This window comes from Phymastichus coffea, unplaced genomic scaffold (assembly GCF_024137745.1).
Source record: "Phymastichus coffea isolate CEN01 unplaced genomic scaffold, Cenicafe_Pcof_1.1 PCOF00354, whole genome shotgun sequence".
NCBI lineage: Eukaryota > Metazoa > Arthropoda > Insecta > Hymenoptera > Eulophidae > Phymastichus > Phymastichus coffea.
In genome coordinates this window covers 1-22,585 of record NW_026707165.1, presented here as the reverse complement: position 1 = coordinate 22,585, position 22,585 = coordinate 1, and the positions used below count along the sequence as shown (strand labels likewise).

The following is a 22,585-nucleotide window of genomic DNA, read 5'->3' as shown; positions in this document are numbered from 1 at the left end:
CCGGGATCTTAACACGGGCGGTATAGGCAGCTAGGCAGTCTCCATGGTCACAACTCACAACACACGACACTACCACAATCGCGCCAGCGTGACCGTCCTGACTTACAGAATTCAAAATACATATGTTCGTTTACTTCGTTTTGTTTCAATTACAACAATTCTTACAAGCTAAAATTGCATTTTTTGCATAAAATAAAAATTGAATTTATAAAATTAAATAAAGCTTAATTTTAAATGTATCAACAGAAATGTTGAATCGTCCTCCTCAAATGTTTTCTAGCGCATCCGTACGCCATCTGACAAATTTTCTTGAACTACGTAGGTTTGTTTATGCCAATGATAAAGCATCAAGATTTAATCAAGTGACTTTACTGGTCTGTCAGTGTCATGGAGTTGGAGATTATCACGATAGTTTCCGCGTAGTCTATACTATATATATAAGCGTCTATGTGAGCGCATATACATTTGTTGACTGTTAAAATCATATTTCTGCTGATTCCGTCGTGAGTCACTTGTTATGCTGCTGGTCGCTGTGATGTGAAGTGTGAACAACTGCGTATGTTCATTAGTTTATCAGTTTACATGATATATTTTCCCCAACAAAAACACCGTGGTTTATATTCACTTCTTATTAACATTTTTAATATTTAGATGGATATTTGTGACGTTTGAGAAACTGAATAAGTATTTCTTTATCGCGGTCGACAGATACATAAGTAAATAAATTGCAGTATTATTTTTATCAAGGACGCAAAATAATGGAAATATTTTTTTTAGAAAGCTGAATGTAAAGAACAAAGGCCTTCTTCCTGAAAATTTAAGAATACCAGCTTTGCAATTTGTTATGTAGGTTCAATTATATACTAGCTTTGGTGAAATCTCTATTTATATTGCCTAACAATCTATACATTAGTTTAGAAAGTACTAAATTAAAACAATCTAGCAAAATGGGTAGCGTACAACGTACAAATTCTTGGAGTGAACCTCCAGAAAGTTCAGAAGAAAATGAAAATTCTTTACTGAATACTACATCAGGTGCAAAATCTAGGTAATGAATTATCATTAGATTGTTGATTCTACAAAATGTATTACTTTATTGAGTCAATATATCTTGTAGAGATACACAAGATGGATCTTATGAACAGAATTCATGCCATGCTACAAGATACATGGAAGACAAAATGCGTAGAAGATTGAGATTCTTCTTTATGAATCCTATCGAGAAATGGGAAGCTAAGCGAAGATTTCCATACAAGTTTATAGTGCAAGTCATAAAAATAGTTTTGGTTACTGTGCAGCTTTGGTTATTTGCTCATAATAATTATATGCATGTAAATTATACTTGGGATAATAGAATAGCTTTCTCACATTTATTTCTCAAAGGCTGGGATGCTACACAAGAAGTGAGCACAATATTCTGAGTTTCACTTTTCAAGCCAGAAATAAATAACTAATAAATCATTAAAGATTTATTATTGTGTATTAGGAGTTTTTTAGAATACAACAAAGTAAATTCTAATTATTTCCAGGTACCAGCTTATCCACCTGCTACTGGACCATTAGCTGTGTATAAAAAAGATGATTTTTATGATACAATAGATTATGCATTGCAAGGGTATTACAATCTCAGCAATGCAATTGGCTCTTATTCTTATAATACTGACAATAACTCAGCAGGAGCTATAGATTTATGTTTAACTCATTATAAAGAAGGGATAATATTTGGATTCAACGAAAGTTACATTTTCAATAACAATATAGAAGAAAATTGCACAAAAATTTATCCAGATAATGGACAGCTACTGGGGTCAAGAAGAATTTTGCAAAATTTCAACATGCCAATAAATTTTTCAGCTTTAATAAGGGCAGAATTAAAATTTGCCCTGAAGACTGTAAATCTGAAAGCGGCTGGACCAATAACACCTCCAGACTGTTACAAGTTCAAAATAAAAATAATATTTAACAATAAAGACTTTGACGGTCAAATGTTGTTGTCTCTGGACGCAGAGCCGATGAGGCTGGTGTGCCAAGGCGACACACAGTATATCACCGATAATCAAATAGAATCGGCGTTGCGCACAATGCTAAACATGCTTGTGATATTTATATGCAGTATTTCGTTGGGCTTATGTTCGCGAGCGATTTGTAGAGCGCAGGTGCTCAAGTACGAGACTGTAAGATTTTTTAAGAACGTCTACGGCAAATCTCTTAGTTTAGAAAGCAAACTTGAGTTTCTCAATCTGTGGTACGTAATGATAATCATCAACGATCTGTTGATTATAATGGGCTCAGCGATCAAACAGCAGATCGAGAAGAAACAGTACGGTAAGGACCACTGGGATTTATGCAGCATATTCTTAGGCACGGGCAACCTGCTGGTCTGGTTTGGTGTTCTGCGCTACCTGGGCTTTTTCAAGACCTACAATGTAGTGATACTGACGCTGAAAAAGGCCGCCCCCAAAGTGGCACGATTCCTCATATGTGCGATCCTCATCTACGCTGGCTTCACTTTCTGTGGTTGGTTGGTTCTCGGGCCGTACCACATGAAATTCCGCTCGCTCGCCACCACTTCCGAGTGCCTCTTCGCACTGATCAACGGCGACGACATGTTTGCTACTTTCTCCATCACCTCGTTCGAGTCTCCGACGCTCTGGTGGTACTCGCGCATCTACCTCTACTCTTTCATCTCGCTCTACATCTACGTGGTACTCAGCCTGTTCATCTCGGTCATCATGGACGCCTACGACACCATTAAAATGTACTACCGTGACGGCTTTCCCAAGAACGATCTGCAATTGTTCGTGTCGGTATGCACAGACGAGGCCTCAAGCGGTGCCTACCGCGACGATCCTGACGAAGACGCCGGATTCTTCGACGATCTCATCAGCTGGTTGTGCTGCTGCCTGCAGCGCAAAAAGAACGCCTTCAATTCCCTCGGCAGCTCTACCAGCACAGTCGGCGACTCCACTCTCGAGTCCACACAGGTTTGTTCCGGCGGAATATGCATTTGATCCAATTTCAACTGGTGATCACAGTTGGCCGGCTGGTCCGCAGCCAGCTACCAAGCGCAACAACCGCCCGTCTATCTTTGAACGATGACATAACGCTTCTTCAATCGATTCCATCCTGCGTACCCTTGCGGGCAGTTGGTACAACCCGCAAACTTGCCGCTAGGTATCAATCAATTTTGCCTACATTTCACTCAGCTTTTCAATAGCTCCTCCATCATATCTCAAGCTAAATAACGGTAACGTATCGTCTCTAGAACTGCTCATTTTGACTAGTTTTATTGCTGAAGTGCTTTAGAAAAATCATTGACATTTCCCCAGATTTATGGCACTGTTCGAAGAAACTTAGCTTACTTTAGAAAAATACTATAACAATTCTTCCATTTGCAAGTATACTCGGCATAGGTTAGATGTCGTGAAATCTTTTCACAAATTGTCATGGCGTCGAATTCCGGCTAGGTGCAAAAATAGTGCAAAAATTTGATATCGGAGGCCCTTCTCAATTTGCATTCTTCATGCTCACCTAAACTGTCTATTTTGTTGGCAAAAAAGGGATTTTGTAAAAATTCTGAACAAAAAATCGAAATAATTAATTATATAGTCGTAAGTATTCGGAATCTTCCAAAACATGTTCGAAATTTCAATCTCTTCAGCAAAAACTTTTACAACACTTGAAATTCAAATCTGGCAAATAAATTAACGCGTCACAATTAAAATAAAAGTATAACATATTCAAAATGTTATATTCTCAAAAGAGATTCAATTTTGGAACATATTTTGGAAGATTCCGAATACTTACGACTATTAATGATTTGATTGTAATTGATTACTTGTCTAGAATTATTACAAAATCTCTTCTTTGCAGGTAGACATAAAGAATGACGCTTCTCGGGAGTTTGCTGGGGTGAGAGCACAAAGAGCAAAAAGACCTACGGGGTCTTATAGGGGGGGAGGAGATAAATGGCTCTCGCACAACGGTGGTGAGTACCCTAAAAGTCTGAGAAAGGTATAGGGAGAATAGAACAAATAGAACTAGAACTATATAAATATTTGTAATCGGCGATCAATCGCTAAATGGCAAATCATTTTTTCAAATTGTTCTTATTTCCTCAAAATCTTTTTTCGTGTACCATTGATACCATTATCTTAAGTAAACGAAGAAATCCACAGTGGATTGTAATTTTAATAATTTTCCGTGAAAATGTAAAGTATTAAGCAAATTCCTTCCACTCTATTAGTCAATTATTTGGTGGATAATGGAAATTTATAAATCTTTAACCTTGTTATAACTTGTAAAGAGGTTTGATAGAGTATTTATGTGAATTAAATGTGGAAAATATTTTTTATTGAAAAGATACGCTTTTAATAACTACGCGATTCTTCTCTTATATCTTATTCCTTTTGAGTCTCTCCCCTTACTCTCTCGTTCATTCGATACAATAAGAGTAATCGACAGCTAACTACAGTGCGCCCTCTCCTTTTATTATGCTCGTACTAATAAACTTACACCGAATAAACTTATGATAAAGATGTCTATATATGTAAATCATTTTAATGATTGCAGAATTACTATCCCAGTAAGGATTATGGAAATTTTCTAATAAAAACTTTTGTAAAAGCGTAGTGATTAAAACTCAGCAACAATAAACCAAAATACATATTTTTATTTGATGAAAATGAAATAGAAAAAAATATATATAATCAATAGTAAAACATTACCTTATTATTTCATAGTATGCAAATAACTTAATTCACATTGACTGGTTGTACAATACTGAACAATATATGTAATGTATAAATGTTGACCCAATGTTTAATGTACATCATCAAAATATGACTCAAACAGCTATAGACATGTAATTTTAAGCTAATTAATTTACATAGATATTGTATATAATACTGCTCGAGGCAGTTTCATTGTTTACATAAAAATTATAAATTTGAATTTAAAATTAATAATTAAGACGATCTTGGAACATATGATAGGAAACTACTCATAGATTTCGTTATTCTTATTTATGTGTACTTGATATAAATATATAATGCAGCCCTCTTTCGAAATTACTTAAAGCAGAGAGTCTACGTCAGATTATTTAAAAGAAGTACATAACCGAAGGAGAATACCGAAATCTACGAAAATGTCTATAACTACGAATTCCTATGTATGTATTTTATATAGGCTCCTGTGGCTTTGCAGAGATATTTTTACAAAACTATGGTAAGGTGGCCCTACCATCAACGAAATTGTATAAAACTAAATCTAATATTTGCATAAGTCACGAAAAGACTTGTAAGATAATTTACTTATTATTTGTATAACTGTTACATCACGAAAAATAAGTGTTCTTCCGCATTTGTTGAAACTATGAGTGAAATGAATGATTTATGAAGTATCGTTAGGAAATGAGCAGAGTAATACGTGAGTCATACGTGATTAAAAAACGTACTACAACTCTGAACACTTATTTGGAAATATTTTTGCAGAAATAATATGTCATTCATCCGTGAAAAATTTACCCTCGTCGTAATGAAGATTCATCTGAAATGTTATCAATAAGTAGATGCATCATAAAATTTTTATTTGTTAGCTTGTAAATGCGAATTATCAAATTTATATAACGGTCTGTTATAATATCAATTAATGATACTACTGTAACAACTAAAGAATAAAATTTTTTATGTCTATATGAGTTGGCCTAATTTGCGTTGATGTTAACTCTGACAAGTCATCCTCTGCTTTACTTATATTTGTATACAAAGACTGTAAAGAGAATTAGTAATAAATTAAACATGCTAAAAGAACGTGAAAGAATGACGATTAGTCATTATTCAGTGCAGAACGTGCGCGAACGATGAGAGACAGCATTGCGTTCACGCTCACAGGTAATCCACGACGATAAAATTTCATAGTAGAGCAAAAGATTCTTATGAAAATAATAAAAACGATACCCGGTGAAATCGCCGTCACATTCGGCGATAGATTGTCGGAAAAGGGTTACAATCGAGCCAAGCTCAGGCGTGGATAGCGCAATGATCAACAGTTGCTCCGTACGCAACATTAGGCAGACAGGCATGGCAAGTGCGTTGCGACGACGTAGCTGGTCCAATTTGGATATCATGACGCGGAATACCGTAGAGGGTTTTCCAGCAACCAAACAGGCGTAACGTCGACTGTAAACCGCACGCGAGCGACGCGCATAACTGGAAGAGTCAACAAATGCCCAATGTTGACTCAATTATAAGCTTGGTGAGGCTGCGGCAGTTAATTGACCTATGTAATTGACTAATATATGCGCTACAATGCACTTGGCATAATCGAAACGAGTCGATCGCTGAGACATTCAGCGCTCCTGTCTTGTGTACCTTCATTGGAGTTGGTCGAAGGTTTGAAATGTGCGAATTGTCCAACAAAACGGTGGATTTGGCGTTTTGCGAATTCATGGACTTTGAATTAATGTCGAGTGGGTCTGGGCCGCAGTGTAGAGCTACGCGTCGACAAAGAGCATTGAAAGACTTGTTTCGTTTTGAACCAAATTCATTGGTGTGTACGAAGCAGCGGTGATGGAAAGCTGCGGCTGATAGCTACAGCTAGAGGGTAGAGAGAGGGAGAGAGAGAGAGAGCGGGAGACAATGGGCCAAGCAAAGGTAAATAAGGTCGCGCAATCTAACCGGATTGAAACGGAGTTGGCGTTGGCTGCTTAATTTAGGTCAGTGGTCGCTAATGGTGTGCGCTGTCGCCCGGCTGCGTGTGCACTTCGAGCCGAACGCTCAGGGGCGGCGCGTGTGCACGCACTCGGCCTGCCTCCCAGCGGAGTTGCCTGCCGACCGAGCGATCGCTTGTGCGTGCCATCGATCCGACCGTTCCTCCCCTGGCCCTTGCCTCTCGCGAGCCGACGTCGCCGGAGAAAGCGCGCAATCAATCAGAGCCAGCCGCCTGTCTTCTGCCTCGTCTTCTGCCTCCTCTTCCGCCTCGTCTTCCGCCTCGTCTTCCGCCTCGTCTTCCGCCTCGTCTTCCGCCTCGTCTTCCGCCTCGTCTTCCGCCTCGTCTTCTGTCTCTCGCTTTCTTGCTTGCCGCACTCGGGCGCGCGCACCTGCACCACGCGCCGGAGCAACTGGCCTCGGCCTTATCTCTCGACGTCTTTGCAAATTAGGTCGACGCTCGTCTGCCCCACATTCATTTCGCCAGCTTGCTTTTGGATGAGACCTAATGGGCTGACGGGTCGTCGCCGAGCCGGATCCGATGACACTGTCGCCTACTCTTTTCCAGGCGGAAAGCTTTCGATTACGAGCCGACGAGCGCAGTCAATAGCTTTCACCGGTGCCCAATCAGATGTCTACAGCTATTATCGCCGCGCGCGCAGGCCGCTTAACTGACTATCGATTGCGAATCAAACCGAGGCGCTTATATCAGGTGCGGCGCCTTTGACAATGTCGGTCGCCTATTTGGTATTTGGGCGTCGGAAATAAATAGAATAAGAGTTGGCGTCGTAATCTATTTAGCTATGGCGCGGACATCGCAGACAGCCGCACGCGCGACACGTGGAAGCACCGAGGCCGCAGTCGTGGAACATTCGGCGCCTTCGCGGATCGCGGAATGACGTTGGCCCAAGCTGCAGCGATCCCTAGAAGCGCTGCACTGCTCTGCGACGGGCGCTACAGCCCAGTACAGAGGCATTGCACTGGGAGGCCGCGCTCGTCGAGCTTTTCCAGCTTTTCCTACAATTTTTGCACGCTAACGCTTTATTTGCTGCGCTTTTCCAAAACTGCCTCAGTGGACCCACATAATAATTGAATAGCACGTTTCGCTTATGGCGTTCGAGGCAAAGCTAGGGGCGCTCCTACTCGAGGACGGGCTACAAACGAAACATCAAACGCAAAAACTTGGGACAGCGTAAACGAGTGGAAACTCGGATTGATTGATTTGACCAAGGAGGGACGAGGACGATATCTCATATTGTTCGCTCGTAAAGCCGGGACTCCGGGCTTCCATCTCGACAGAAACATCGGACGTAACAATGTGCGCAAACGTAAGGTGCAGTTTGCGTTGAGATTGCTCGTGTACGCTCCGAGTGTTTCTCGCAGGTGTCGTGAACGGCACATATATCTTTTTATGCCGAATATAAAAAAAGCTTCTTTACGCGCGGGTGTATGAACGCAAAGAAACGTAGTCCATTCATCCTTTGTTTCATTCATTGCTCTTGGCAAATGAGACTGCAAAAGTTTAATAGGCGACAGTGTTCCGTCAGCAAAACATTTCACCTCTGAAACAGTTTGGTCATTAAATTTACCTGACTCGCATAGTCGCATCTCTATGCGCGTAAATTGAAAGACTAATTATTATCCGCGAGGAACTTGCGTATCAACGCGATTAATCATTCTAGCGCATAAATCAACGGCCGGCTCAAAATGTTAGTCAAGAGTTATATCGCGTTGTCAGTGTCCATGAGCTATAGGCACATAAACCGTGCGCGAATTTGACAATATTTACACGGTGGCCCACCGCTCTGAAGGTTTATATGGCTCGGATCTCTTTCTCCGTTTATTTGCCGCAGCTTTTGGAATCCAGCCTGAAAGGATTAAGCGCGTCATTGTTTCCCCCGACAAGCATCCATTGACGTAATTTCAACTCCACTCTTCGAAAAGTATGCCGTTTATGCAAATCTTAATTGAAAAACTTATCGTCCCTTGACGTGAAATATTTCCAAGGCAAATTTGCTCAACTCGCAATGAGAACCTAAGTTTTATCTCGGGTGAAAAGCCACGTAGACGTACGTTTGATAGGCTATACGACCAAATTGGAGTGCTGAGCACCAACTATCCATTGCTATGATAAGTAGGTTGTAACAATACACACGCACAAGAGGTTTCTCGAAGAGCGAGCTAATTAAACGTTCAGTCGCCGCCTCCTAGTTAGTTGGGACTAGCCAGTACGAAAGAGCCAAGTCGAAAAGTACACCTTCGCAGTTTAGATTGACTTGCTAAACTTCCCGACGGTAATTACCGCTTCAATCCAAGCGCTTCAATTTACATCTTCCGAATATCAAGCTTGCACATGCATATACATCATTAACAAATAGCTATTTCACTATCTCAAATTCTTGTCTTGTTCGGTTTTCAGTGCTTCACTCTCGCTAATTAAATCGATGAGAATTCCCAAATCCACGCAATACTCCCGTCGCTGCGCAAGTCTCATTCGCCAAGAGCAACTCACAGAGTAAAAAGCAACTTTCGTCGGGACAATTCCGGCGATCTTACTCAATTATTTAATTAGAAAAACTTTCAATCGTAATTTTAACATTTGATTTAAGAAGCCTGTGCCTCATCGTGTTTGAATTTTCAAACAAGTGCAGCGCGAAACTTTCTTTTGTACTTGAATCTTTTAAAATGTCGGCAACATGTTGCATGCCTCTCCCATCTGTTCTTAACGACGACTTGCGGTTTTTTTATGACTGCCCGGCCAATTTGTATTCGACCAAGGCCAAATGAACCTACTATGATTTACTGTAGATGCTCATAACAGTTAAAAGCTAAACTTCTGAAAACAAGAATACTGGCAAACTCATGGCTTGTCGCTACGAAAGAGGAATTTAATGTTGGCGACCATTACCGAAATTCAAAAACAAATTATAAAATCATAAGCACAAATCCACCGAAGAGACATCGTAACTAGTACGTTTTTTAATGGATTGTCATATTTTATATTAAACAAAGATTCAGAGTAGAATGATTCGAATTACTCTTCGGTACAAAAGCATTTTAACGCATACCTAATTTCATATATACTTATATCAGAGTTCGAGTATAACTAATTGAAGACTCGTAGGCTACGAAAAAGGTTTATCTCGCTTGTTAGGAGGCAAATCGATAAATCATTTTAAATTGACTGTATAGACAATATTTCGCACTAGAGTATTAGATGATAATCGTGAGAATTTGTTTTTGCACGTACAATAACCCATTTGAAAAAGCCAGCATTTGCACATGCCTTATGACAGATATTTGATTGACAAGTGGTATTCATCATGGCATGAACACTCGGCGCTCATGCATTAATGCACGTGTGCACGTGCAGAGAAATATTCGATGAATTCGGCCACTCGCGAATATATCATATATACGAGCGCCGCAACGGCAAGCTTGACATCTTTGTCCAAGCGTACATACATGCATGCGGGGGACGAAGAGCTTGCAGAGATGAGTTACGATGTCGGTCGTTTCATTAATGCTTTTTAACGCATTAACAGCAATCTTCTATAAAGTACAAACATCTCTTACTTTTGTGCAGCTGATTAGGCAAGAAGAAAGAGTGACATTTATAGTAATGTCATTTACACTGGATTCATAATACGAAGTATTCAGACGTGTTAAAGTTCTTTTGCAGCATCCGTTAATGGTTGAAAAACACTATAAACACTTCAATAAGGAAAGAGGCTTAACATTTTTTGCCTCGGAAAGAGGCTTAAAATAAATCCGACGGTAGGTTGTTTTATGCTTCGCGCCAAAATAAATAATTATATTAATAACGAAGTATTTATTTTGGCTTTCACAAATAACGTATTTACTAATTTTATTCACTGCATGGTTGGTAAACTAACTTTGAGCGCACTATCCCTTTGCGAAATATAAAAGGTGGCGGGGGCAAGGCGTATAAATCTTTTGTCGGAGTAGCGCAGGAATGTCGCTTGATAATAGTGTCTGGGTAAATCGATACGAGTAATTGGCAATGAATTATGAAAATGAATTGGTGGAATGCAAAGAATGCTCACGCGGCTTTTGGGATTGCTCGCTGCCCGGAATTTCAATTGAGAAATGTTATAAGTATAAGGATTGTGGGGTAGTTAAAAAGTTTCAGTGGTACGAAGGCCAATTCAGAAAAGCGTTTTCACGTGATCAGGTAGAAAAGTAGAACGCGCAGAAAGGCTGAGAGAGCCGAGAGTGCTATCGATCGGATTATAGATCGATTGATCGTCCAGTGGTAATAGTCGTCGGAAGGGTTTGCTAGTGGCACAGGTGGCATTGTGCCGAAGGCTTAATCGAGGCTACATCGAGGGCAAAAGAAGAGAGAGAGAGAGAGAACGACATGGCAACGGTAACGCGGAAGCAAAAGAAACGCGCAGACAGGAATTTATCATAAATTGCGTATAGCGAGCGCAACGCAATCGAGATAACGCTGCGCTGCTATATATGAACACGCGTAACACTACATTAGCCAACTCGTGCGAGAAAATAGATTCTTGCCTCGCGTGAGGTTCACGTCCGAGCGACGCGAGTACGATTGTCCTGCACGCTCAAAATCGAGCTCATTTTTTCTCGCGTTTTAAAAAGAACAGAAGTTGCGCTGCTCGGAAAACTGATTCTCATTTCGAGTGCTTTTCCAGTGTAAACCCTACATGAAACAGAAGAATACGCTGACTAGTTAGGTAATGTACCTTTATGCAGCTTCGGAATTGCAGCAACCTAATAACCCGATTTTGAACTACCGGCGCTGTGTAGTCAACTTTGCGATCACGAACAAGGCATTTCTCACTCAAGGTGTGCAAGAATAGTTTTATCTCTCTCTCTCTCTCTTTCTCTCTCTCTCTCTCTCTTTCTCTCTGTCTCTCTTATCAACAACTCGAGCGTCGCTTCGCGCACGAGCGCATAACTGTCATCTCTATCTGCTATTGGGCGCCCCTTCGGTGTCTTGGCCTTTGCATACACAAACGCCTATTTGAACATTCCAGGCAGTACCTGGGTGACATACGACATATATACGTATTATGCACATACAAGCGAAGCTTTAGATTTTTTAGTCCATTTATATTTATGCCTAAAGTGGCGCTTGCTGGCTCTGTATTCCGTTACTACCATGCACTGCGTACCTCTTACGACTGAGTGACCTCTCTAGGCGTCCTTGAGTCTTGTACTTTTGTCTTGCTTTCTATGTGGTTATTTAAATTTTCAGTGCTAGACGCAATTAGTTTGAAGCCGCATTGTTGAACCATGTTGTTACTCTGATCGATCAATCGAAAGCTTGACGAAGAGAGCAATGAGATGAAACAAATTATTTCTAAGATTGTATGCGTCCGCATTGTACCACTAGTACAAAACCAAGCTATGAAACTGGGCTTATAGCCCATGCTTCCAAAGTAATTAATCAATCAATCGACGTTTTGAAAAGGTACTCTTGTTCGTGCCTTGTCTAAGACCTTCAAGCGGTAACTGACGAGGCAGGTTCTTTTGCGGAGTGGCCGAGAGGCCGAGGGCTTCTTCCGGGCTGCGCAGAGTGGCGTCCCTGGGCCTCTTCTCTTTGCAGCTTCCATAAATGACGTGACCTCTGGTATGCGCATGGCATAGCAATGTGCCCAGGCCATCAGCCCGTTGCCCTATTCGACGCGACTATCAACGGCCTGTCTCCTGGTCTACGACGAAAGCGTCACACGGCCGACACTGTATTAGAAAAGTTTACTTGTGCCAGGATAAGACGCGGGTTTATTACGTGCTTCGTCTCACCGATTGCCAGCAGTGACGTGTCCTATCGCACGGCTCGCACCACTTTCCATCGACTCAAGCTCGGCTGGCTTCCGCTCAGTTCCTCTGGGCTTCTAAAACTTGCTCGTCTTCTTCGCGAGAGTGCCTGTAACGCTATCCGTCCTATCCCTTAGCTCCCGTACATATTCGCGCGATCGTCGGGCGTTCGTCGAGAAAGCCCCCAAAGCCCTCGGCTGCTGTTCGCTCTCAACGTCTTCGTGCCCAAGTCTGAATAGTCCGTCTCTCACTCGAGCTTCAACAATTCCAGTATCCTCTCGTACACGAGCGTATGACTAATAATGCAGCCCTTTCCTCTCCCAGCTACAAGCCACCCCTGACTATTTCAAACGCCTGTTTGGCCCGTCCAGGCAGCTAACTAAAGTATAAATTTGCTAGTAAGCTTCGATGATCTACGTGCTTCGAAGCTCTCAAGCACGGGCGAAGCTTTGTTCCGATCTTCTCATTATTCCGATGTAGTGCGCAGTTCGCATCAGACAGTCGATCGTGGATGCGTGTCAATGTAGTGAACAATAATTATAATGATATAAAACAAAAAAGAGAAAGGTCACGATGCAATAGTATACATTTTCATTGTTATAAATGTTTGCTATGCGCATGAATAAATGGTAGCTATACATGCCAGTACACAATTTATTAATTTAAGCTACAACGATAACTTAATTGTTTTCTTCATCTAATAAGCAGCCGTATATATGAGCATCGTCAATCTTCAGAAGAAATTAGCAACTGCCAATTTTACAGTTTGAAACGAGTAGTAACTATTGTTCTAATTGAATGGAAACAAATCTTATCAACGTACTTCTTCGAAGGCCATTAAACGTATGAAAAAAAATTTATTGATATTTTTTTTAACTCGTCTATCCCAATAGACTACAAAAGGAACATGAATTTAACTCCGCTTCGTATGAATATTCAAATAGCGCTTTCCCAATTCTAACGGTGCATGCTTTTCATCGTTATATTTTATTATTGCATATAGTGTTGACTATCCAATAATTATACTGTTCAGCACTTTCTTGCCGATATTAATGTAATTTGTCAAAAGTGAAAACGCATCAACAACATATGATCGATATGTGATTAGGAATTAATATCAAGGGTGTAACGTATACACAGAAAGCAAACTTTATGAAAATGATAATGATACGAACGATTTTAGTTCAGATTGTCTTCAATTAAAAAAAATACGATTTTGAATTGTCCGAAAATCGAAATTTGTAGCACAATGATCCTCTTTATTTACATATTTCTTCGTATATATGTCTTTTTTTATTTACGTTATCTTACATGTATCCACTCGAGAAATAGTATTTAAATACCGTTAAATAGCATTATCAGAAAAAAATTAATTACCTCACAACTAACATAGATAGTAGGTGTAAAAAAAATGCTACTATAAGTGTGATTTAAAGCTACGTTGGTGCATCGGAGGATTAACGATTTTTGATCAGTAATTTTTTCTGTAATTTTACTACAAAATCTATTCTAATCAATATTCATCAAATTCGTAGTGTCTTGAAATTGTAACGTTACGTTTTCCAAATTAGTCATTGCATTGTTATGTCACGACTAACCCGATGACCGTAAGAATGATCACGAAGGAAATATGCGCATGAAACAAATTGAAGATGATTGACCGACCACTCAATTATGGCAGTGTATAAAAGATCGTTGTCGTGGTGAAAATAGCCTTTGTGTAGATCGTTAGCCTTACCCTATAATTAATTACAGGCTATGCCTGCATCGGACAGCGAAAAATTGCTCCAAGGGCATATAATGAGGAAAATCGAGAAAAGAGGTGGAAATGATATTCGGGCATGCGAAAGAGCGAGCAAATGCTCCGTTGCATTAAAAGCTTTAAGTACATATATTTAAGAGATGCAGGGGAGGTCAAACTATTGGAGACATATTCGAGATATACTCCTAATATGTAATTGCATCAAAACTATTACCAAAACTTATCTTGAGGTAGATCAGCAAAATACTGTCAATATTAATTTAATGAGCCAGAATCCAATCAACTATTGGCAATATATATTCTTCTATTAATAATTATATTAATGATTCTAATATTATATTATATTTATATTAATAATTATATTAATGATTCTAATATTATATTATATTTATATTAATAATTATATTAATAATATATTAATATTTCTATATTATATTCTCAATACTCTCGATAAAAATCTTTCACGTCAACTTATCGATATATTGCCGATTCATAATTGGTAATGAAGGAAATGTCAGAATTTACAAAATTTACAGTTTCTGTTTAAAAACATTTGCTGCATACATATTTTTATATATAACTGTCATTATCTAATCAACGTTAAGTGGAATTCCTGATTAATGATGCTATTTAGTTTTAATGTACACCTTCATCGAGGTATTCATCGAGGTGCTTACCACTCTTACCACTTTGCGTAAACGCAGTCAAACGACTAAAACAATTTTAGAAGGCGTGGAAAATCTTCAAATTTATGAGAAAAAATATTTTGTATTGTCATAAAATCATAAAATCGACATTTTTTAGGCGCAAAAAGCCTTTGTAATTAAACACTAACTACCAGTGTAGATAAATACCTACATTTTTCTATGCTTCTGAAAGATTTATCTGTATTAGCTCGCCGGCTCTTAATTAGCTTTAAGCGATCCTCTGGGAATAGAAGACGGTCGTCATTCCGAGTACTTATAGTTGATTTGTATAGAAAAAAAAAGTGAATCACCGATTACCAAAGCAGACAACAATTCTGAATATTTTAATTAGTTATCTTTAGACAAGGTGCTATAACATTATGTTGCACATGATTATTAGGTACTATTTTTAATAAGGTTTCAAGCATTTTACGTCTTTAAGGGTTTGTACATCTATGATCCACTAAAAAGATGAGAAGATTGCGATGTGACCGCAGGAAAAAATAACACTGAAAAGGTATATAGATACTGACTCGAATGGGCATGAAGAACAATATTGAAGGGATTCTCGATTTTTTCATCAAACTATAAATATTAAGTTCTACGTAAACGGATAACCGCTTGGAATTAGATGTATTAGATTATTAATAATCAAACAGCTTTGATGAAAACTCATAATACGTAGATAGGATGTTCAAGAAAGGTTAAGTACATTTTTATAACACGATGTCGCCTCGAATTAGAATAATAACTAGACAACGGCGTTTATCGCATTAAAGTACTGTTTGTATAAGTACAGCTAAGGAAGTTGACGCAGTAATAGCTTATCGAGCTGCTGCTGCAATAAAGTGCTGATATAATGTTCGGGATCACTTTTGATTAGATCCCTTACTCGTGATCCCTTTATTGTTATTGAACTAGTCGTAATCTACTCGGCAATGCTTGCGGTAATCGAGCAATCATTATCAACTGATTGATATTGAGATATAATAATCGAATCAAGATCTACAATCATGAATCAATTTGATTTATATGGGAAACAGCTGAAAAGAGATAAAATGATTGACGATACACGCTACAATGATGATCTTATAATCTTCAAGTTGTTGTCTAGAAGAGAAGAGAAAATTGTAAAAATTTTCAGAAATATGAGATTTTCATGTTTGTTATGTTATAAGAACTTTTCTCATGTTATAAGAACTTCTCTCCCGCGATTATAAAAGTTGTAGGGAATGTAAGTCTATATGGTAATGACTGTAAGGAACCAAGACTAATACGTACTGGTACTTAGTGACTGTCTGCAGCGTTCTACATTTTTATTTACTGAACATAAATAAATTTTTTCTGATAGATCAAGTTTTTTACCAGACTGAAAGTAGCTGAATAACTCAGTCCAAAAAAAACTATTTAAACAACGAATGTTTTGATTCGAATCAATCTAACATACCTTATATGGTATGTCAGCAATATTATTTACTGAATTATTAATTTATTTGGTTTGCTTTTATTTTATAATTATTTGGATTTTATTATGATCTGTTTGATTTTTTGATTTTCTGATTTAAGTTTGCAAAGAAAATAAATCGACTAACACTTATGGAAAAAAAAAGCCATGACCGGCATAAAAAATCCATTTATTAAACGATACAAGAATTGACGTAGCACAAAGGATCACGCACTTACAAAACGATAATTCACTAAACAATGTATCGAAACCTTGCCACTGCACACATACCTTGCACACTGACGAGTCGCACAGAGAAATTAGATTTATGATTTATTTTTTGGTGATGAGGAGACCAAAAGTTAGTTTTGTCTGTGAATACGATGCAGACACCTATAAGATAGATAATGTATTGATTTGATGATAAATCAATACGATATGACCCTTTTTTTTTTACTTACGATGAGCGCTGGATCACAGATCGATCTGTACTGTCCCATAGTCAAGTTTTTTCTTGCCGAACAAAAACGCGGGGGGCTCTGCGTGAAAGTGGCGCCGCCCAACACTCACTCTATCACACCGCACACCAATACATCATGTGACAACGGAACAACGAATGATAGTAAAAAAATTAATATCAACACATATGAACTTCTTCAAATAATAATAATGATAATAACAATAACAATTTACTTACAAACTGGACTGACACAATCGACAATACATCAAACTTAGAGCCATACCAAAGAATGTAGACGTCTACAAGCATGTCTTTAATCATTTGTAAAATTACAGTTTTGATAAAAATAAAATATATAACGATTGATTAGAAGTTCCATAAAATTGTCGTAATTTTAAAAAATTCATAAAATTTTAACGTAAGGATTTTTAATTGAATTCCATCTATTATTGGAATAATTCTTTAACCATGTTAGAAAATATTACATCAACAATGTAAAGTAAAGATAATAGAAACATTTTTCAAACATTAAAACAGTAACATAAACAATTTCACATTTTTTATCGAAAAATAAAATTAATCATATATACATTAATAAGTGACATGCAGATGTTAAACAAAATGGAGATGAAAATGAAACAATTAATATAAAAATTTGAAAAAATGGATTGAATGAACAATTTATTCATATGTCAAAGTACAGATACCATTGTACAAACGATCCAAATGATATATATTTTATCGAAATATTAGCATTATTGTACTAATGATAAAGATGATATATTATGATAAAGATATTGAGGTATTGACACCATTCCATAAACGATTGAAATGATATATACTGTTAAGTAATGACACCAACAGCGATTGAAATATATTATCTCCAGATAATAATAAGAACCGCTATTTAATAACCGTTGGTCTCAAGCTCGAATAAACACAGAGAGAAAATAATATCATTTATTTATTATATTCACATTATAAAAATATTCTTTTTTCACGAAATTGAATACGAGTCTGAGAGAAAATAACTTTTAAATATATAGAAAAGTCATTACAGTAACAGTTTTGTCGAGTTTAGTCGACCAAAGGCCCAAGAGAAAATTGAGAGGCCTCTTACTGCAAAGCGTCACGAGTTTGCGTGCGCCTAAGCATCTTCTTTTCATTGGTGCCACACCTTCCAATATGTCAGACACTTGGATTTTATGACTAATTTCTACAGAAGAAATCCTCCGAAATATATTGATATAAAAATAAAAATAACTACTTTTTGAGTTATTAGCAATAATTGTTTCAAATAAAAGTTAATAACTTTTGAAAAGAATTATTATTTATTATTATAATTACTCAGAAAGCTTCAGATGTTTCACATATTATTAAAAAAGGTTAACTTCGATATCTTTATTTATTTAAAAAAAATAGATTTTCTAAATAACTTTTGATATATCATTAATATTTCAAGAAGAAAATATAGGAAAAAATTACTTCAATGTATACAATCATTGTAAAAAATCTAAAAAAAATCAATAACCTAGTGTCTTTGAGCCCATCGAAATAGCCAAGAATCACCCATATACTAAGGGGTGCCATTTGCTCGCTTCGCTTACCAACCCCTCAATTTTTACAAGGATACCTCCTTGATGAAATAATATAGTTTTATTAAAATTTATTCTGGATTTTGGATTTATTCTGGTACTTATCATTTTTATTTAATGTCGTTCATAAACTATATTTTTTGAGTTTGAGAAACGTAAATAGTGAAAGACTGCATTCTAAATTTTTTGCGGTCATAAAAAGGACCCGTTATGACTCTGAAAAGAGTCAATCGTTTGGCCCTGCAAAGGGCCGATTGCGATTATTTTCCTTTGTTGGTTTCTTCACTGAGGTTGGACAATGTCTAGGCGTCCAAATGGCGCCTGCAATAGTGCGAGCTATGACCCACGTTTACATTCGTTTCGGTACCGCGTTTATGAGTATGTTAATCGCCTTGCTCTATATTGTTATATTCATACCTTGTCCCTTCATCGATTATCATTGATAAATTAAAAGTGGTAACAGCAACAAGAGAATAATGAAAAGACAAGATGACAATTTACCCGGAAGCGTCTAACCCGCAAATACGTACCAGGTGGATATCTAGTATTTTCACAAATTGAATCGCTTTTTCAATTTTTCCAGCTATTTCTAATTTTTCTTTCAAGAAGTAGATTATTCGCAGTGAATAATCACACGTTAAGCATTAAATATATTTTACTCTTCCCAGCGAAACTACGAAAATTAGCGTGCATAATTTCGCCAGGCTTTTTAATACGTTGCGTGCGCTCGTAAAAAGTTTGGCTATGTTGCTTACTTTCCGCACATATCCGTAGAAAAAAATCATCATTGATGAAATCAATACCATACTTCCTTGGCAACTATTTCACATGAACTTTATTTTGATGATCCAAGCATTTCATGCCAGATCTGCAGTACTATTGACCTCACGAATGCATGATTTTTCTGGCACTTTCGCTCTAATCAACAACTTGCGGAAACGGTCTTTACGAACTTCTTGTTCCTTGACGACACCATTTCGAACAAACCCACAACCTATCTTTGTTGAGACGAAGGTTTCTTCGTCATAGTAATTATTGAAAGCACCGCGTGCGTTAGGCACGTACAAAACATTTTTTCATTGCACATAAAATCCAATTTTCACGAGCGTCATATTTAATCGAGTCTTTGTCAAAAGTATCCATCGCGTTGTTGTTGCCGATGTTAATTTTACTTGGCACCTTGAATTTTTCGAACAAAGAACAATATTCATGATTATTAGTCACGTTGATCCGTTGCACCTCAGTTTGCAATCTAACAATCTTAAGTTCCGCAAAATAATATTTCACAAACAAAAACTTCGTCATATCGAATATCTCTCAGAGCTTTCAAACTCTCATGCTTCGACGAACTCGGACATTCATTCTGGAAATGATCATAGAAATGATCATATACTTAATGGTAATGTCTTTTCTAGAAATGTCTTGACACTTGTGGCATTGCAGCTATGTTTGGTTTCTTTTATGCGCTTGCGTTTTCTTTCGACGGATTTAGCTTTCTTGAATTATTTTTATGATCATTCCTCTTATCGTGATAAGAAGAATTGTTGTGCTCACTTTTTCCATGAGTGTTACTTACAAATAAAGTGACCATTTTCTCACATTTATCTGCGCGCTTCTGCCGATGCACCTCGTCAGAAGTCAAAGCACTAATCAAATTCGTTAGATTTGTTGATCGTCCGTTCGAGCCCGCTTCATCATAAGCGATGAGTCATCAGATTTCACTTTCAACTGCTCCATCCTTAAAATCAATTCTTCGAACTTAGAACCATACTGTCAGATGAACTTTTATTAAAATGGAATAATTTTCTTTGAGCCGTATAAGCCGATTGCTTAGTTTATTGTTGATAAATAGACTACAACTCCATCCACATGCTTCTAGCTTATGTGCACGTACCAACCAAAGCCATTATTAGATTCAAAAATGTTCATAATTATTCCGCATGCCGCACGACCGGCTTTGTCGTACGCCATTCATTTCCACCTCGTATTTCGTCTTTTTAGTTGCGTTCGCACTTTCCGTCAGCATCGTTGGTTGCGAGTAGGGTAAACTAGAGGGGCATCAACTCAGAGGGGTACTAGCTCACTGAGTTGAAGCGTGGTGAGTTGAGGTGTGTGTGCATATTCACCTCATCCCCCCCCCCCCTCCCGATCGGCCCGTGCACTGTCGATTCACCCCCCCCCCCCCCTCCTACTGAGTTATACCGATGCGTTCTACGCACTCCCCCTCCCCTAACTGAGTTGATCTGATGTGGCGTATAACCGGTGCGTTCTACGCACTCCCCCCCTCCCCCTACTGAGTTGATCTGATGTGGCGTATACCGGTGCGTTCTACGCACTCCCCCTCCCCTACTGAGTTGATCTGATGTGGCTTGATCTGATGTGGCGGTGCGTTCTCTGCATTTCCCCCTCTCCCACTGATTTGATTCCTATGCACTACGCGCGTGTTCTGTGTTACGCGTTTTGATTGTTTTATTGTGTGTGTGTGTGTGTGTGTGTGTGTGTGTGTGTGTGTGTGCGCGCGTGTGCGCGCGTGTGTTAAAAATTTTTAGATTTATCTGAAAAAAAAAACGGACGGATCGGGGGATCGAACGCGCGTCCTCCGGATCCGCAGGCCGATGCTCTACCGCTAGAGCTACAGCCACTGTTACCACGGGCAATACCGTATTGTGTATACTGGCTACACACGCGATTGATATGTGGGGGGGGGGGGGGGCGGCGGCGCCGGCGGCTGCTGCTGCTGCTGCTGGGGAGGGCCCCAAGCGCTAATACATACAAATGATAATAAATTTTAATAAATATTTATTATAATTGGTATATAACGAATAATAATTTTTTATGTTCGATGTGTGGCGCGCGGGCGCGCGGTGTGTGCGTGCATGCGTGTCTCATCTACCGAAGATGGTTTTAATAGAAAAAAAACGTGCAAGTACCTGCTTACTTTCTTTTATTTGTAGACTTCGTGGTTGTAAGCTACTATAAATAGCACAGTGTAAGAATTATCGAATCTTTCATCAACCAGCATTCCAATAAAATGGATCGCTACTCTAAAGTAAAGTACTCTCGTCTTCCACAGGAAGACCCGGACGAAAAGAAGAACAAAGAATCATCGACATGGAAACAAAGTATTTCCAAATTTTCGAGCAATACTAAAAATTTTCCTGGACAAAAAGGCTATCAGCAGTTCAATAACGAAAAGAAGAAATAATCATATTTATACATGTCATCATTGTACACCACCTCAACTAATAAATAAACATTTTTTTGTCTAAATTCTATGTTGTATAAATTTTTTTTTGTTGATAAAAAAATACAAAATTTATTATAAAAAAGATGAACTGCTGCTGCTGCTGCTGCTGCTGTCATCGTCAGAGGTCAGCGAAGAATTTCGCTTTTTTTTTTTGTTGGATGGTTTAATAAAAAATAAAAGAATATTTTTTTGTATCAATTGAAACAAAATTTTTTTATTGATAAAAAATATATCTTATTCTACATGTTCTTAAAAAAAAAATACATATTATTCTACAAAGTATTTACTTAAAAACAAAATCACTATAGAAATCCTTCAACGACTTCATCGCTCTCTTCCCAATCCATACAACAGCCATCAATATAAAACTTTTTCATTATTTTAACGTTTTGATGTGCACATGTCGTTACGTATTTGCCGTTATGATTAGGGCACACGGTAACTGATTTTAATTTTTCGAAAGGCGAATAGCCCCAATCATTCAAATCGAAAACTTTGAGGCCATATCGTTCTAACCACTCTTTTTTCAAATCTCCAGAAACGAAAATTTTTGTGGCATCTTTGAGTGTATCCGTGATGATGAATTTATGCTCTTCGTATTTATAATCGCCAGAGTTCCATGTTAATCCATGATAGTAGAGTTCTAACCAGAGATTTTCTCGCTTATATTTCTCCGTTAGCCTTCGCCATGGAAAGGGAGGTTTGAACAAGCGTACGAGCGGTTCTTCGTTGTAGTTTAGTGGGAGTATCGCTAACTCTTTCACGGCATAAGTTTTGCCAGGCATCATGAAGCCTTGCATATCCACTACGTACTCCATTGCGATAGAAAGCTACTACTGAGCTGCTTAAGGAAAGAGTCAATTCTTTAATACCCCC

General features: G+C 38.2%; 1 protein-coding gene across 4 annotated transcripts; it reads left to right on the top strand.

Moving 5' to 3' along the window:
- The first annotated feature begins 347 nt into the window (after nucleotides 1-347).
- On the top strand, nucleotides 348-5,848 carry LOC131674936 (mucolipin-3-like). Of its 4 annotated transcripts, none has more exons than XM_058953754.1 (7): nucleotides 348-556; nucleotides 652-716; nucleotides 778-846; nucleotides 919-1,048; nucleotides 1,118-1,403; nucleotides 1,530-2,984; nucleotides 3,874-5,848. In XM_058953754.1, exons 4-7 carry the CDS (start codon nucleotides 948-950, stop codon nucleotides 4,018-4,020), a joined length of 1,989 nt encoding a protein of 662 aa, XP_058809737.1. In that variant the 5' UTR covers nucleotides 348-556; nucleotides 652-716; nucleotides 778-846; nucleotides 919-947; the 3' UTR covers nucleotides 4,021-5,848. The 4 variants fall into 4 exon arrangements, with proteins under 4 accessions (XP_058809737.1, XP_058809736.1, XP_058809735.1 ...); XM_058953753.1 differs by having other exon boundaries at nucleotides 914-1,048; XM_058953752.1 differs by having other exon boundaries at nucleotides 348-716; nucleotides 778-1,048.
- The last annotated feature ends 16,737 nt before the right edge of the window (nucleotides 5,849-22,585 follow it).